This window comes from Theobroma cacao, chromosome 5 (assembly GCF_000208745.1).
Source record: "Theobroma cacao cultivar B97-61/B2 chromosome 5, Criollo_cocoa_genome_V2, whole genome shotgun sequence".
NCBI lineage: Eukaryota > Viridiplantae > Streptophyta > Magnoliopsida > Malvales > Malvaceae > Theobroma > Theobroma cacao.
This window is the reverse complement of record NC_030854.1, coordinates 30,365,079-30,380,938: the sequence shown is the minus strand read 5'-3', so window position 1 is coordinate 30,380,938 and position 15,860 is coordinate 30,365,079. Positions and strand designations below refer to the sequence as shown.

The following is a 15,860-nucleotide window of genomic DNA, read 5'->3' as shown; positions in this document are numbered from 1 at the left end:
ATATACAGTATATATATATATATATGTGTGTGTATATATAAAATAAATAATACGCATACAGCTAAATTTAAAAGAAATAGAAATGAAGGAAAAACTAGCACATGCAAAATAAATAAATAAATAAAAGTAAATAATGAGATATATGTTGTTTGAATAACATAAAAAATGATATGAAGTTTTCTTATTTTACAAATACATGAGAAGTTGCTTGAATCTGATGCTTATATTTAATATATACATTTTTTCTTAAAAAAGAAAAGTTAAGTTACAAGGAAAAGATGTGATTACCATTAAACTGTTGATTCAGTAATGGTCATGCATGTTAATATAATTGGCAAGAAATTTGGTAAGCTTCTCAAGCCCTTGTTTCAATTGGGTATTTTCCAATTCCAGTTGGTGCAGGCCATGACCAGCTTGCGGTTCTGGGAGCAGTGGACTACCACAACATACACAAACCATTTTAGCCAATGCCTCTCTCATTGCAGTGTTTTCGTAAAGCAAACTTTCCTTGCTTGCTCGAAGAATTGAGTTCTCTGCTCGTTCCTTTCGAGCTTTGGTTTGAGTCCTTTTGTTTTGAAACCAAAACTTGATTTGTTTAGGTTCCAAACCAAGTTCCTTGCTCAACTCTCGTCTCTGGTTTTCGTCCGGGTGAGCACATTCCTTGAAAAATGCTTCCAGGGTTTGTATTTGGTGAGTCGTGTGACGATGATATATCCTTCCTTTCTCGTGACAAGTCGAAGCTTTCTGCTCATCATCTGAACTGCCAATATTTCCCCTAGCAATATCCATTTTCACTTATGTCAAACTAAAATGAATGTGATTTGTAAACGTATAATGCATATGTTTATGTATGCAAGCTCTTTTTAAGAGAAAATCATGTTGAATGCATGCATGCCAAGAAGATTGAATAAATCAAGAAGCATGATCAAGGAGCGAGGGAGCTGAATTTAGTTTTTATAAGGAATTAATTAATTGAAGGAGATAATATTGTTTTATTTCATGGTATCCCCCTGACCCTTCCATATTAATCAAGCATGGGAGCATGCAGTGAAATAACAGTGATCAAGGAAGCAAGTATAAATAGATCAATTATTAAAATCAACGAAACCTGGTTCAATTAGAAAGTTGATCAATTCTTGATAAGATATATCAGTTAACCAACAACTTCAAAACAATTATAGGGTACTAGCTGAAGTAACTGAATATCCTTAAGACTAAGATATATCTGATTATCAAACTAACTGTAAACAGATACTATATATTTCTTGGAAATATTAACTCTTTTTCAATGGTTAGTTAAGCTGTCTCCCAGGTTAGCATCCTAGTTTTCGTGGTGCAAGTGATTGTTCACTCGATTGGCTTTCAAAAATCTAGCTTCATCCTTCAGTGGTGCAGTGACTTGCTAAAATTAATTAGAATGTATAAATTGTTCTTCAGGCTGATATCCAGTTATGCTAAATATTACTTCAGGCGTTTCCCTGTCCTTACTTGAATGCTGAACAACACAAGTGGAGCTAACATGGCCATGTTACATACTTTGGCAAGGGATGTGATGGAATGTCCTACTCTTATGCACTTAAGAGTGTCCATTCTCCTCTAGTGACTCTCATAGTGTTTGTTCATTTGATAATTGGTTCAGGACAGGATAGAATAAATTGCTGAATAGAGGCAGGCTATTATCAATTTTTATGCCTGATTTCATAGGACTCATGACTCATCAACCACAAAAAAACATAGTCCCTCCCTTTGCATAAATACAGAGACATTGTTCTGATGCTGTAGAAACTGGATCGATGGGATGTGGACCTAAAGCTTTGCCAAGCCCAGCCCAAATCGAGCCTGATCTGTGGGTTTGGACGGGTAATTCGACTCGTGAATATCTAATCACATTTATATAGGAATATAGACAAAATAATGATGTAATGATTACCGTTGGGCGTCTGCTCGGTCACCATCTCCACTCCCAACGCTGGCAAGTGGAAAGAGAAATAATTATTCAGAGAAATTAACCTATTTGATTAAAAAAGGACGTAAGAGAGCAACACCCACGCGCTTTTAACAGCTAAACTCCGATTCTCTTTCCTTCCTTAAAACCACGAACTCTATCTTGTGTCTCTGTTTCAACTTTTACTTTGCATCGTCTTTGATTCCTTCTTTCAGGAGGCTCCCTTTCAAGGTAATATCTTAGCCCTTTGATTTTTCCAATTTAGATGCAAGAGTATTTTTTTCTCTTCAGTTTTCTATTCAATATTTAAGTCCTTCTTTAGTTGGGTCAATCTTAATATACACAAATAATCAATCTTCTCAATTGGGTTATTTGATCCGCTTATATAGATTGAAAATTTCACTGTGAGTATGTATTAATTTTTTGAAAAGCAAAAGATTATGAAAAACAAATAGGGAGAGGGGATGGGGATTATGAAGGTTTGATTGAGGATTTGAATAACATTGATAGAGGGGAAGCATTTTAGCGATTGTATTGTAATGGGTTTTCTTATATTTTATGAATTTGAAATCTTTTCTTTTATTTTGTTCTAAACATTGGTTCTCAAGAAATCTTGTTTCAAGATTTCTCTGCTTTTTGTTTGTTGAAAGCATGAGGCTTGTGACTATCGGCTTGTGGGTCCCGTAAATTGGAAATTCTTTTTGCTGCGCTAATTTGTTTTCTCAGCATTTATTAATTTTGCTGTCTTCTGCTTCCATTTAGTCATGTGTACATGCCTTTCGTTTTTAATTTGATAGATTTCAACTGTGGCAATGTTTGCCTAGATCTTGGAGAACTTTATGATTGCAATGATAGTAGAAGTTGGGTTGCGGTCAGCTGTTCTGTTTCATCCCTTTTGACCTTATGGATGACTGCTACTAGGTTTTCACAAAAGATTGATCACCTTTTTTCTCCTGTTAGACGTTTGTAATTGGCATTCATGATTTTTCTTTCTGAGGCATCCAATCTAAACTGATTGTTCTGGTGAAGGTGATATGCAGATGAGATTTCAGCTCTTTTGGACCTGTTAGGAAGTATCATGGTGACATTAGGAAATTTTTCTATTTCTTTTCCTTCTTAGAGACGTGTAATCAATAAGCTCCAAAACCTCCTGCTAGGCATACAAGGGAGTTTCTGGTCTTATATTTTGTCATTTATATTTCAAAGTTATTTTTCTGTGATAATTAGGAAAGCATCCACTGTAAAAAGTTGCTTTTAGTGTTATTACCAGTTTTAAAATGCTTTTTGTTTTTAGGTAAACAATGATGGCATGATCCAACTGTGTGGTGTCTGCTAACTTGTATTCCATGGTAGTTTTAAGAAAATGTGAATATATATTCATATCTGACCCTGAATACTTTTCAATTGTTGTCTTGTCTTGAAGGTGTCTGTAATAAATGGCTTTGGTTACAACTGCCGAAGTCTGTGATGCAAATCCACAGCTAATCGTGAGTGGTGAACTTCGGGCCCTCCAACCAATATTCCAGATATACGGTCGTCGCCCGGTTTTCTCTGGACCTATAGTTACACTTAAAGTATTTGAAGACAATGTTTTGATCCGTGAGTTTCTTGAGGAGAAGGGTAATGGCAGAGTTCTGGTTGTAGATGGTGGTGGTAGTTTAAGGTGTGCCATACTTGGGGGCAATCCTGTAGTTCAAGCTCAAAATAATGGATGGGCTGGAATAGTGGTTAATGGCTGCATAAGGGATGTTGATGAGATAAATGGTTGTGACATTGGGGTGAGAGCTCTTCATTCTCATCCAATGAAGGCCAATAAGAAGGGAATTGGGGAGAAGCATGTCCCAATAACCATTGCCGGGACTAGAATCTGTAATGGGGAGTGGCTTTATGCTGACACTGATGGTATCCTCATTTCTAAAACTGAGTTATCTGTTTGAGCATCCTTTTCTACCTAAAGTTAGAATCTGCAGGACGCCTTCCCAGGCTGGTAAGTTATATATGCCTTTCTGTTATTCTGTTCCTGAAATGAGATTTTAAACATTGGACGAAGTTGTGTGATGTATTATTAATTTGTGATAATGAACATTTGCTGATCACTTTGCGAATCAGCGTAATGCTATTTGTGGTGTCATCGCGAGTAGGAAATGCGAAATGAGGATAGTTAATAATTTCAATCCATTTTTGGCTCTAAACGTTGTTTCAGTGACAAGATATTTGATTCATGAACAGAGCATTGTGGAACTGTATATTGTGTAGCTTGTGAAACAGATTGATATATAAACCGGCTTGTGAAATTTTTTTTGTATAAAGCATTAATGTGTAATTAAACAGGCAATTATTATTTATATTATTTACATAAGAGATTATTAAAGTGCTTTTTGGTTCTAGAGGACTGACCGACTGAGCATCTGATGTCAACCCCATATGCAAGACTCTAATGAACTAGTGATAGACTCCTTTTGGTTATGATTTTCTTTGTTAACTGGTTGCATTTACATGTCTCTGAGGATATGGAGATTGGTGATCGAAATTCCAAATGCTTTGCCAATTTTTGACCAAATTGTAACTTCTTGTCGGACGCTGTCTACCGTTGCCTATGGGACCATTGAAATTTGGAGACATAAATTATGTAAAAATTGAACTGAGCAGCCCCCAACGTGCATCACATTTTTTGTTGGGGAAACACTTTAGTTTCCACAACAATGTGTAGGATTGCATGCAGGTACATAGAGAAATGGAAAGGGATGAACTAAGGGGAATTTTGTTACATAAAAAAGCTTAAAAATATGAAAGGGTAATTAGAAAATGCTGAATTTCTTTCAGGGCGCAGAGCCAAGAAAAAGAGAGAAAAATAAAATTAGCCGAAATTCTTTAGAGAAAGCATTAGAATTCCTGCTATTGTTATGAGGATTTTATTATTTTTTAAGGGAAATTAGTCCTTCAACTTATTGCTCTGGTGTTCATCTCCTGTTTACTGGACACATAAAACAGCAGAAAAAGAAGATAAAAAAAAAATAAAAATCACAAGCATGCAAAAGTTTATATATGTTTCCTTTGACATATTTTCCTTTTTTTAATTTCTTTTCTCTCGAAATGAAACTATTATGCATGTCTGTACAAAATAAGATTAAATCATCTTGTTCTACTTTGCAGAATCCTTCGTCCCATATATCTGCATCAGAAATGAATAGAAAACAAATCATATCATTTTATCAATTTATTCAAAACAACAAATATAAAAAAATATTATCATTACCTTCCAAGCATCATAAGTGTAGCTTGAGGATTAGTCCCAGGGGAGAAATTGAAGGTAGACCCATCTATAACCCTAAGGTTATCCACACCAAAGACCTTGTAATCTCGATCGACAACCTTTCCTACTTGACAGCCTCCATGATAATGCCAAAGAGTCCTAACAGTATTTATGCAGAACTGTTTTAAGGAGACTGTAGAATTGCGATGTTTTGGTCTCGTGCTCACTAGCATTCTCGTCCTGGTCATCATGTTAGAAGATCTTGTGTTGTTGTGTTGCTGTAACGGAATCTCGAGTATGATTTGGAATCCACGACGTTGATGATGGTTTTCCTGCCCTGGACACACTTCCTTAAGTCCTCAGGTGCCTGGAAGTAGTTAAACATGACCTTTGGGTTGTCACTCACATTCGTGCTTCGAAGCTCAAGGTAGCCCTTTGAGATTGGACCATTAACCTTCTCCACAATATTGGCAAGATTTGTTGGTAAATTAGTTATCGTGTCTCGGAATGCCATAAAGCTTTCTCCATCCTGAAATTACAGCCCAACTCAAACGGTAGAATCTCTCAAACACATTCGAATTGATTTAACTTTTTATAAACTAATACTGTGTCAATGAGAGTATAGCAATGGCTAAAAACCTGATTGAAGTTTGTAGTAAAGTGATTGGTAAGAGTTTGAGCAACAGAAAGGGCAGAATAATCAAACCCACTGGAAGATTCTATATAACTACCAAATTTGGTGATACCCACAATTGCAGGGAGTGAGAACTCAAGCGGCGAAGGAGAAGGAATTACGAGAGAGTTTTGTGGATTATCAGCCATCCCTTGACCCACCATGGCTTGGTGCAGCACCACCTCGATACCGAGTGCCTCTAGCTGAGGGGCGGGCCCAATACCACTCAGCAGCAACAACTGTGGACTTCCCTTTGCACCTGCGGATGAAATTATCTCACTCATGGACCCATTTTTAAGTAAAGCCGTGTGCCTTATTCCTTTTGCATCGTAAAAGATAACCCCCTGAGCTTTCGGTCTCGATCCATCTGCCATAGGAATATATTTTATTCCAATAAAAAATAAATGAAAAAATTAATTAGAGCATGCATTTTGAAATTGTAATGCCAGTGAAGCTGTCTTGATCATATATATATATATATATATATATGAATACAACAAACTCTTAATTAATATAAGAATATTAATTAGGTTACATTTTACAATTTTAAATTTAGTATAAATTGTGTAATAGGATTAATTTTATAAAGACGAGTGTCATGATTATATGTAAATTTTATGAAATCGTTATTGGATTCCTAATTTGTTAATGGTGAATTTAAAGTACCTAAATAAAATAGTGAATTTTAAATTCATCTTCTTATATTATTTCAAATGCATATGAGTAATACATCTTAACTAGTGTTGATATAATCTTCAAATTCATCCTCTGAACACAGTTTATTTAATACATCAAATTAAATTCACTCTCCATATTTACAAACATAGTATAAATTAAATTTCTGAGATTTTTTTTTTCAAAAAAATTGAGTAAAATCTAACCTTTTGATCACTAAAAGTTTTCATGATTTTTTATTAAGTTCAATCAAGTTTTTTTTTTTTTAAATTGAGGGAAGGAGGATTCGAACTTTACTCTTTAAACGGAAGATAATACATTAATCAATGAGGCAAATGTTTAGGTACAAGTTCAATCAAGTTTTTATATTTTTATTTTGGATTAAATAAGCCTTTATGATTAATAGTTAACTAATTATCATTAGTCAAAACGTCATTTGTTATTTTATGTCTATGACCCTGATCATGTGCAGGGTGAAAAATGTCAAATAACCATGTTATCATGCCACATCACCATTTACAACATGTTAGCATGTCACGTTAATATTATGTGGCATAAAATGACAATTCTTAGTGAATTGTTAGTTATAAGAATTTATTTGATTTAAAATAAAAGCATAATGATTTAATTGAATGTAATCAAAATATAAAAATTTATTTAAATTTTCTTAAATAATTCAAAAAAAATTTTAAATACAATTTGATCACCATCTTTAAGCACTAACTAAATACCTTGATGATATTTCGCATAACTCTTTTATTTTTATATGGCCAATGACGGATGAAGCATTCTAATAGTGCCTAACAGCAACCAACAATTGAAAAATATAATATTCATTTTGTTTTAATTTAATTGTCACAATTGACTCTGATAAAAAGTTTGAACTTCAAATCTTTATTGTTTTAATATTTTAACTAATTAAATTTAATAAAATATAATAAATTACTTTATTAAGAGTTTTTTTAAAAAATAGTTTTCCATATTTTTATTAATCACAAATACAAAATAATAAGAGGCCAAAGTTTTCAATGTAATTTGTCCAATAAAAATAAAAACGCAGTCAAATATTTTGGGACTAATGAAGGAAGTTTTAGTGATTAAATTGTATTTTTTTTTCAAAAGAAACTGTAGTTGAGCAAAAAAGAAAGCACGAAAATTTTTAATATTGACTGTGCTAACTAAACATTAAAGTTTTCCATTGTGATTGCTTCAGCAAATAAGCTTATTGGATTCTACGAAAAATAATGCATTAATTACCTTTTCTTGTAAACGTGATCTTGTGCACAACAGCATGCAGATAAACCTTAATCCTCTTCGGATCGGCATACTCAAGCAAATCAGCTGCAGTGTGTCTATTTCCATTTCTATCCAAAATACTTCCAACAGTTTTGGTCCCATTAATGTGATCATACGTGAACCCATTATATGGTAAAACCCCAGCTTCAAGCAACCCATCTCTCACTGCAGATTGCAATTGCAACACAATTGGCTTGTACACCAACTTCCTTTCAACCCACTCGTAAGAATCATTTGCTAATGCTTCATCCATTCCATTTTGCTTTAGGAAGAATGTTTCTACATGCGAGTAAACCCCTGCATTAATCACTGTTCCACCGCCAAGCGCGCGTGGTCTGTTGTTAGGAACTCCATCCTCGGAGATGAATGCTTCAGAGAATGATTCGGGAGAGTTGTCTCTAAGAGTAGACAAAAAGTTCTCTGTCCTTATCTTGGTCGTGTTAACATATGGAGATCCCCCTCTTTCCAAGACTAGAACGTTTGCATTTTGAGACAGGGTTGCAGCCAATGGACAGCCAGCGGTTCCTCCACCAATGATTATGTAGTCGTAGTATGCGACTGCTGGAGCAGAGGTTGCTTCTTGGATAAAGCTGATATTAGGAGCTGCAAATGAGATTTTGAGTTAATATATATCTTTACTTGCTCTTCTCATAAGGGAAAAAAATCTTCTAATTTATCCTGCCTCTATCTCTTAAATACATGTAAACTATTATAAAAAGACATTTGAGTGTTAGAATGGAGTAAATTGTCCCCATACCTATAAATTTTATGTAATATTTAATTTTTATTAACCTTTAAAATTCAAATTTTGTATTTATAATTTTTAAAAATGTTTCAAATTCATCTATTTTAACTATTGTTATTAATATTTGACGAAATTTGTCATATCAATATCACATAATTGTCTATGTGAGTGTTCACATAGTAAAAATATGTGGATTCAGACATTTAGATGTTCACGTGGTAAAAAGTGGATCCATTTGACTTTTTAAATTAAGATTAATGTTACATAGACCTTACATGATGTTGAGGTAACATATTTCATTGATTGTTAATGTATTTCAAATTTATCTAGTCTCTACCTCCTAAATACATATAAAACTATCACAAAATAAAAAAAAACCACTTAAGTGTTAAGATGGAGTAAATTCCTCTAAAGATCTATGAACTTTATGTGCTATTTTATTTTTATTAACATTTAAAATTCAAAATTTATATTCGTAATTTTTAAAAATGTTTCAGATTCATTTGTTGCAACTATTATCATTAAAATTTGACAAAATTTGTTATTTCAATGTCACATGGACGTCTATGTGTCAAAATGAATGAATCCAAAATTTTGGATGTCCACATGGGAAAAAAGTGAACTCATTTGACTTTTTGAATTGATATTTATGCTATGTGAATGTCTACATGGCATTAAAGTGACATATTTTATTGATTTTTAACCGTAGTTAATGAAATGGATAGATTTGAAACATTTTTAGAAAGTTATAAATAAAAAAAATTTAATTTTTGAAATTACAAGTAAAAAATTAAATATCAAACAAATTAAGATCAGAAATAATTGATATATTTTATTTGTGATAATAAAAATTCAATTTAAAAATGTCAAAGTAAAACTATAAGAAGAGATTTATAAAATAAAAGAAATTATCTCATGGTAACATCAATTCATATTATATCATATAGGTATGCAAAGGAAAACAAATACTACATATGAACCTAAATCCAAGTTTTCAAAATGAGATGCTTATATAAATAAAAACTAGAGTACCATTTTCCCCATAGCTGAAGCCATGGAAAGCAAATTCAACTACAAAAACAAGTGCAAGAAACCTCCATGAGGACCAGGAGTACTTCAAACCCATATTTTTCCTATAACTTGTGCTTCAAGGAGCTCTTGGAACTACAAATCTATAACATAAGTAAAAGGAAGCCGCAAAGGGGCTTCCTCTGTTTGCCATGTTTCTGTTTTCTTATTTTACCACGTGGTAGCTTACAATTAGAAAAAACAAATTGCCATTGAGTGAGTCAAACAAAAACAATGAAGAATGCTCTTAAAGGGTGCTCGCGCCCAGCTTTGAGGAAAGGGGTTTTAAATGGGGCTTTAAATTTGTGGCACGACTTCTAAAAGAAAGCCCAAATTGCAGGAGGAGAACAGTGGCTAGGCTTTTTTAGATAGAGAGGAAACTGGCGGCAAAAGGAAGGGAAAGAGAAGAAAAAAGGAAAGGGAAAGAAAGAGGGAGCTGTTGCCGAAAAGGCTTAGTCCAACAAGGGCGACGACGTCGAGGATCGAGTAATGGGAGAAAGGGTTTACAGAAAGGGGTTGGCTGCTGCCAGTGGAAGAAGAAAAGAGCACAAATAAAGAAAAGAGAAAGGGTTGGCAGCTAGGGTTACGTTAAAATTAAAATCATTTATGAAGGATACAAAAAAAAAAAAAGTAGGTTGGATTCATACAAGTCAGGTTTAGTTAATTTATTTTTTTATTTGTAATTTCCTTTTCTATCTATATGAATTAAATTTATGAAAATAGGATAAGAACAAAAAGTAAAACAATTTTTTTGATAAATAATAAAAAATGAACAATTAATTGAATAAAGTTAATAATGACTTATCAAAATTATTGAAGGCACCCGAGCATTTGGCTCATTGGTTAGTGCATGATTCCCGCTTAAAAAGAGCAGGTTCGAATCCCCCCTCCTTCAATTATCCTAAAATTATAATTAATTCTAAATAATTATAAAAGCATAAGATAAGAAAGTAGTAATTAAAATTGAAGATAATTTAGAAAATTTCATCATTAAAACTTCATTTTATTTTGACTTCAAAAAATATTCATTTTATTTTAATAATTTTATTGTATAAATTATGTAGCCTATCGATAATTACTTTATAAATATTATATTTTCTTAACATGAATTTTAATTTCGCTATTAGAATCATGTAATTAACAAAATATGATTATATCAACATTAACATATATTAAGATATAAAAAATCAAATATTTTTAAAAGAATTTATTTAAATAAACAATTTTGCTTAGTAAGACATCAAAAAATATTTTTCAAAAATTAAATTTTTTTAAAAATTATCTTTAATTTATTATTATCACTATTATTTATAATGTTTTTAAATTTAAAATCATTTTTCTTTTATTATTATTCTTATTTATAATATTATATAATTTAAAATTGCTTTTAATAAAAAAATCAACACCCACGCTAAGCGGGGCACGACTCTAGTCAATCTAAATACAAAAACGTGCAAGCTCTCTCATAAGGTGTCGATTGCATGTAATCACTGTAGCCCTACATTTATTTTTTTGGTATAACAGATTTAACCTAGGCCGTAAGGTTCGGCCTAATGTAATTCAAGTTTGGATATAAATTTTTAGGTGTGAGTTCGGCTCAATCATAATGTTTATATATAAATAAATAATATTTTTTATGTTTTAAATTGATGTTTACTTTTCAAATGACATAAAAGTTATATGACTTGGATATTTTGCTCTTTACTTCACAACTATTACACTAAAAAATAATGATAAAGCTGAGGGATTCACACCTAAAGCCAAGATATGATTTTACTTTTTCTCATTTTAGGTTGGTACTCCATAATTCCATAGAAAGCGAAAACCTATCCTAGCTAAGGGGGTGCCGTGGCTATTTCCACCGTGTAGAGTCTCCCCCATGTTAGGTTTGCAGTTTGCTTGCATGATTTGTTTTTTTTTTTTTAAAGGTGAGTAAAATTAATTCAGATCAATTATCCATTCAAATCAAATGTGATTTGGGTAAAACGATTTGCTCTAATTGGTCCATTAGATCAATTGGTTCAAAATGTTTGATTCAATTGATTTTTTGATCGGTTCTCAATGTTAAAATTTTTGGACCAATCCACCCAAAAAATCAAATTAATTTTTATACATTTATTTATATATATTAATATATAAAATATTATATATATGTTAAGAAGAATTTAGAGTAAACTTAATTAATAATATATTTAAAATATATTAGGGTATTATACGTACATATACAAATTATAATCATAGGAATTTAATATTAGTTATATATATTTATTTATTAATAAATCTATATTAATATGAAATTACAAGTTATATATTTTAAATGATGTAAGTTGTATGTTAATATTATAGTATATGATATTAAATATCCTACATATTAATATATTATAATTATTATACCTTAGTAATGTTTCGTAATATAAAAAGTTATGAATATATATATAATTGTATAAATATATTATATATATACATATATTTAATTTATACATAAGCATTACTATAATTTAGAATAGACATTATTTATATAATTACAATTAATAATTTTATTAGTTATCACGTTAGATTCTATAACATATTGTTTATAATTAGTTATTATTTATACAAACTTTGTATAAAATATTTTAGCATATAATTTGTATTATTAATTATATATATAATAAAGCAATATATTGTATATATACATATATTCAATTTATACATAAGCATTACTATAACTTATAATAAATTTTATTTATATGATTACACTTAATAAGTTTATCAACGATCACTTTAGATTTTATTACATATTGTTTATAATTAGGTATTATTTATACAAACTTTGATATAAAACATTATAACATATAAGTTATATCATTAATTTCATATATATATAATTATAGATGAAGTTTATAAGTTTTAATATTATAATTTACAAAAAAAAAGTGATAAAATTTTTGTTAATTGGTCCAAAAATGGATCAACCAAACTAATTTTATGTTTGGTCAGTTTGATCTTTCTTTATATTTGGTTGATTTTGATTGGTTTTTAAAATTGATTGATTCATTTGGTTCTTAAGTATGGTGGACCAAAGTACCTAATCCACCGATTTGCTCACCCCTATTTTTTTAACCAAAACTGTATAATGAATACATTATGCTGAAATTAATGAGTGATATGATATATACACAAAGTTTAACTTTATGGATTAAAATCAATGTGTGATTAATTAAGTTTTGACTTTCTTTTTTCAAAAAAATTTTACTTTGATATATTTTATATTATAAACCTAACTTGTGACCTGTGCTATATACAGATTAGTTTTATCTATTCAAATACATGTGTATGCATACGAATTAACATTATTTTCACAATTATATCTAAATCTTCAACAATTATAACATATATAAAATACAGGAATTCAATTGACATGTCTAAAGAAAACTAACTTTTTTTTTAAAAAATGACAAAATTTTGAATATAAAATAAACAATATTATTGAGGAATAAAGAATAATAAAATATTGATTCTCAAGAAATCTTGTTTCAAGATTTTTCTGCTTTTTGTTTGTTCAAAGCATGAGGCTTTGTAATTAGGGTTCTTTTAAAAAATACACCTCATATATAAGATGTTTTCAAAAATAGTTCTCTTTATAATTTTAATTATTTTTAGCCAAGAGAAATTAATTTTAGATAAAATTACCTTTAATGAAACCGACTCATATGTTTAGGTCTGTACCTCAAACTAACTCATATCCTTTGAGCTTTCCTTGTTAGACTAGTCATCTTTGGAGTATTACTTTCCAAAAAGAAAAACTTTTAAGCATTTTGAACATTTTGAAATGGTTTTTGATACACTAAGAAAGACCTTTGAGCTTTTTAAGTATTTTAGAGTGGTTTGTGATACTTGAAGAAAAAACTTTGAGCATTTTGAGCATTCTTTGCCAAGTAGGCATATTGGTTCATTATATTGTTAAATGGAATATGGTGTATTATTTAAAGTTGTTGATTTTGTTAAATGAAATTTAGTAGTTTTGGTGATTTTTAGGCATTACATAACCAGTTTTTGGGTATTGCATGACCATTTTTTAGGCATTACGTCACTAATTTTTATGCATTGCATGATTGATTTTTAAGTATTGCATGACTGGTTGATATGACATTGGGTATGGTATTGCGTGACTAGTTGATAGGCATAACGTGACTGGTTAGTAAAGCATTGCATGACTGCTTAGTAAGACGTTGCGTGACTAGTTTTTAGGCATTGTGTGACTTAAGCATTGCCTAAAAATCAGTCATGCAATGCCTAAAACCAATTACGCAATGCCTAAAAACTAACGATGCAATGATTAAGTTACGTAATACCTAAAAATCAGTCTTGTAATACCTAAAAATCAATGACACAATGTCTAAAATTCAGTAATGCAATATCTAATAACTAATTTATTTACCTATTCGTAGCCAAGTTTAAGTTGCCAAAGTCATACAGTGTTCTGATTTACAAATATGTCTAATCAATTTCAACTCCTCAACTTTGGGGTTCTATCAATAAACTAATAAACCAATAAACCTAAAAATCTAAAATACATACCTTGATGTTATCTCTGATCTTTGAGATGATGAGAAAGAGTTAGATAGTGAGATAGACAATATTTGGTAAGAGAGAAAAATCAATATTTAATTTTAAAATTTTTGTTTGGATGAAAGGATAGAGAAAGCCGAAACTATTTTAATTTGTCTGAAATTGTTTAAAGGGCATTGTTGTCAAGTCATGTAAAAAATTGGTTAAAAATAGTTAAAATTATAGTGAAGGATATTTTTGAATTGAGCTTATGAGAAGAGTTATTTTTCACAATTTTCTCTTGTGATTATTAGCTTATGGGTCCCATAAGTTGAAAATTCTTTCTGCTGCTGTAATTGTTTTTTATCATCATTTATTAGTTTTGATGTGTTCTTCTTCCATTTAGTCATGTGTACATGCTTTTCATTTCTTTTTTTAGCCAAGATAAAATTTCATTTAAATCACTGAGACTTAATGTATGTTAGCCTAGAGCCCAACTGGTACAAGTATCTGTAAGCAACATTTAACAACCTGTTGCGCCTAAAAAAAACTTGAAAAGCAGTAAACAAAGTGAGCTTAAAGCAACCTGCATGAAAGAAGAGGTAAAGACAGACTGAACAAATGAGTATAACATCAACAAATAAAGAGAGCTCAAGCGCAAGACTGACTATGGAATATAAAACAAAACAACAACATAAGAAGCATTTAGCACATCATGGACTCACCACCAAGCAGAGAGGGGAGCATAAACATTAACATCATACCTGGTCAAAGAGTTTATGAATGAGTTATCTTCTTTAAAGACGTGAGTGAAAGACACATTACCAATCAAAAGTAACAATGAATCGATCTTGTTAAAACTGTACCATTTGTCTTAGGGTCTTCAATCCACATAGTTGATCCAAGAGAGAGTAACCCGTGAATTCAATTCGACAATTAAAGGAGAAGAGACATAGGTGGAGGTAGAAAAAAGGCATAAGGCGTGCAAGATGGTCATAAATTCTGCATAATTGGAGTCATGCAAGTCAAGTGGAATGAAGAGCAAGCCTACTACAAAACTGTCAGAGTTGTGTAAGACACCACTGCAGCTAGCAGGTCTTGATTTATCTCTGGTCAAGTTGTCGACATTGAATTTAAACTCACCAATGGAAAAGGTATCCATAACACGCTAGATCGAAGGTGGAAGGGGGGTTCTCTGACGTGCTTTTCGTTTTTGATTTGTTAGATTTCAACTTTGGAAATGTTTGCCTAGATCTTGGAGAACTTAATGATTGCAATGATAGTAAAAGTTTTAGCTGTTTTATTTCATCCTTTTTGACTTTGTGTTGTGGATGACTACTGCTAGGTTTTCACAAAAGATCGCCATTTTTCCTCTGTTAGATGTTTGTAATTGACATTCATGATTTTTCTTTCTGAGGCATCTAATCTAAACTGATTGTTCTGGTGAAGGTGATATGCGGGTGTAATTCCAGCTCTTTTGGACCTGTTAGGAAGTATCATGGTGACATTAGGAAATTTTTCTATTTCTTTTCCTTTTTAGAGACATCATACATGTGTAATGTAATCAATACACTCCTAACTCTTGTGCTACGCATACAAGGGAGTTTCTGGTCTTATATTTTGTCATTTATATTTCAAAGTTGTTTTTCTGTGATAATTAGGAAAGCATTTATTG

At 31.2% G+C, this 15,860-nt stretch overlaps 1 protein-coding gene and 1 pseudogene across 1 annotated transcript; one reads left to right on the top strand and one right to left on the bottom strand.

Annotated features, from left to right (window-relative positions):
• LOC18599335 (putative 4-hydroxy-4-methyl-2-oxoglutarate aldolase 2) lies at positions 1,920-4,137 on the top strand. The gene is made up of 2 exons (XM_007029264.2): positions 1,920-2,176; positions 3,369-4,137. Exon 2 carries the CDS (start codon positions 3,382-3,384, stop codon positions 3,880-3,882), a length of 501 nt encoding a protein of 166 aa, XP_007029326.1. The 5' UTR covers positions 1,920-2,176; positions 3,369-3,381; the 3' UTR covers positions 3,883-4,137.
• Positions 4,792-10,175, bottom strand: LOC18599334 (annotated as a pseudogene).

Coding starts and splice junctions, on each gene's coding strand:
- LOC18599335 (XM_007029264.2), top strand. CDS start 3,382: ATGGCTTTGGTTACAACTGCCGAAGTCTGTGATGCAAATCCACAGCTA.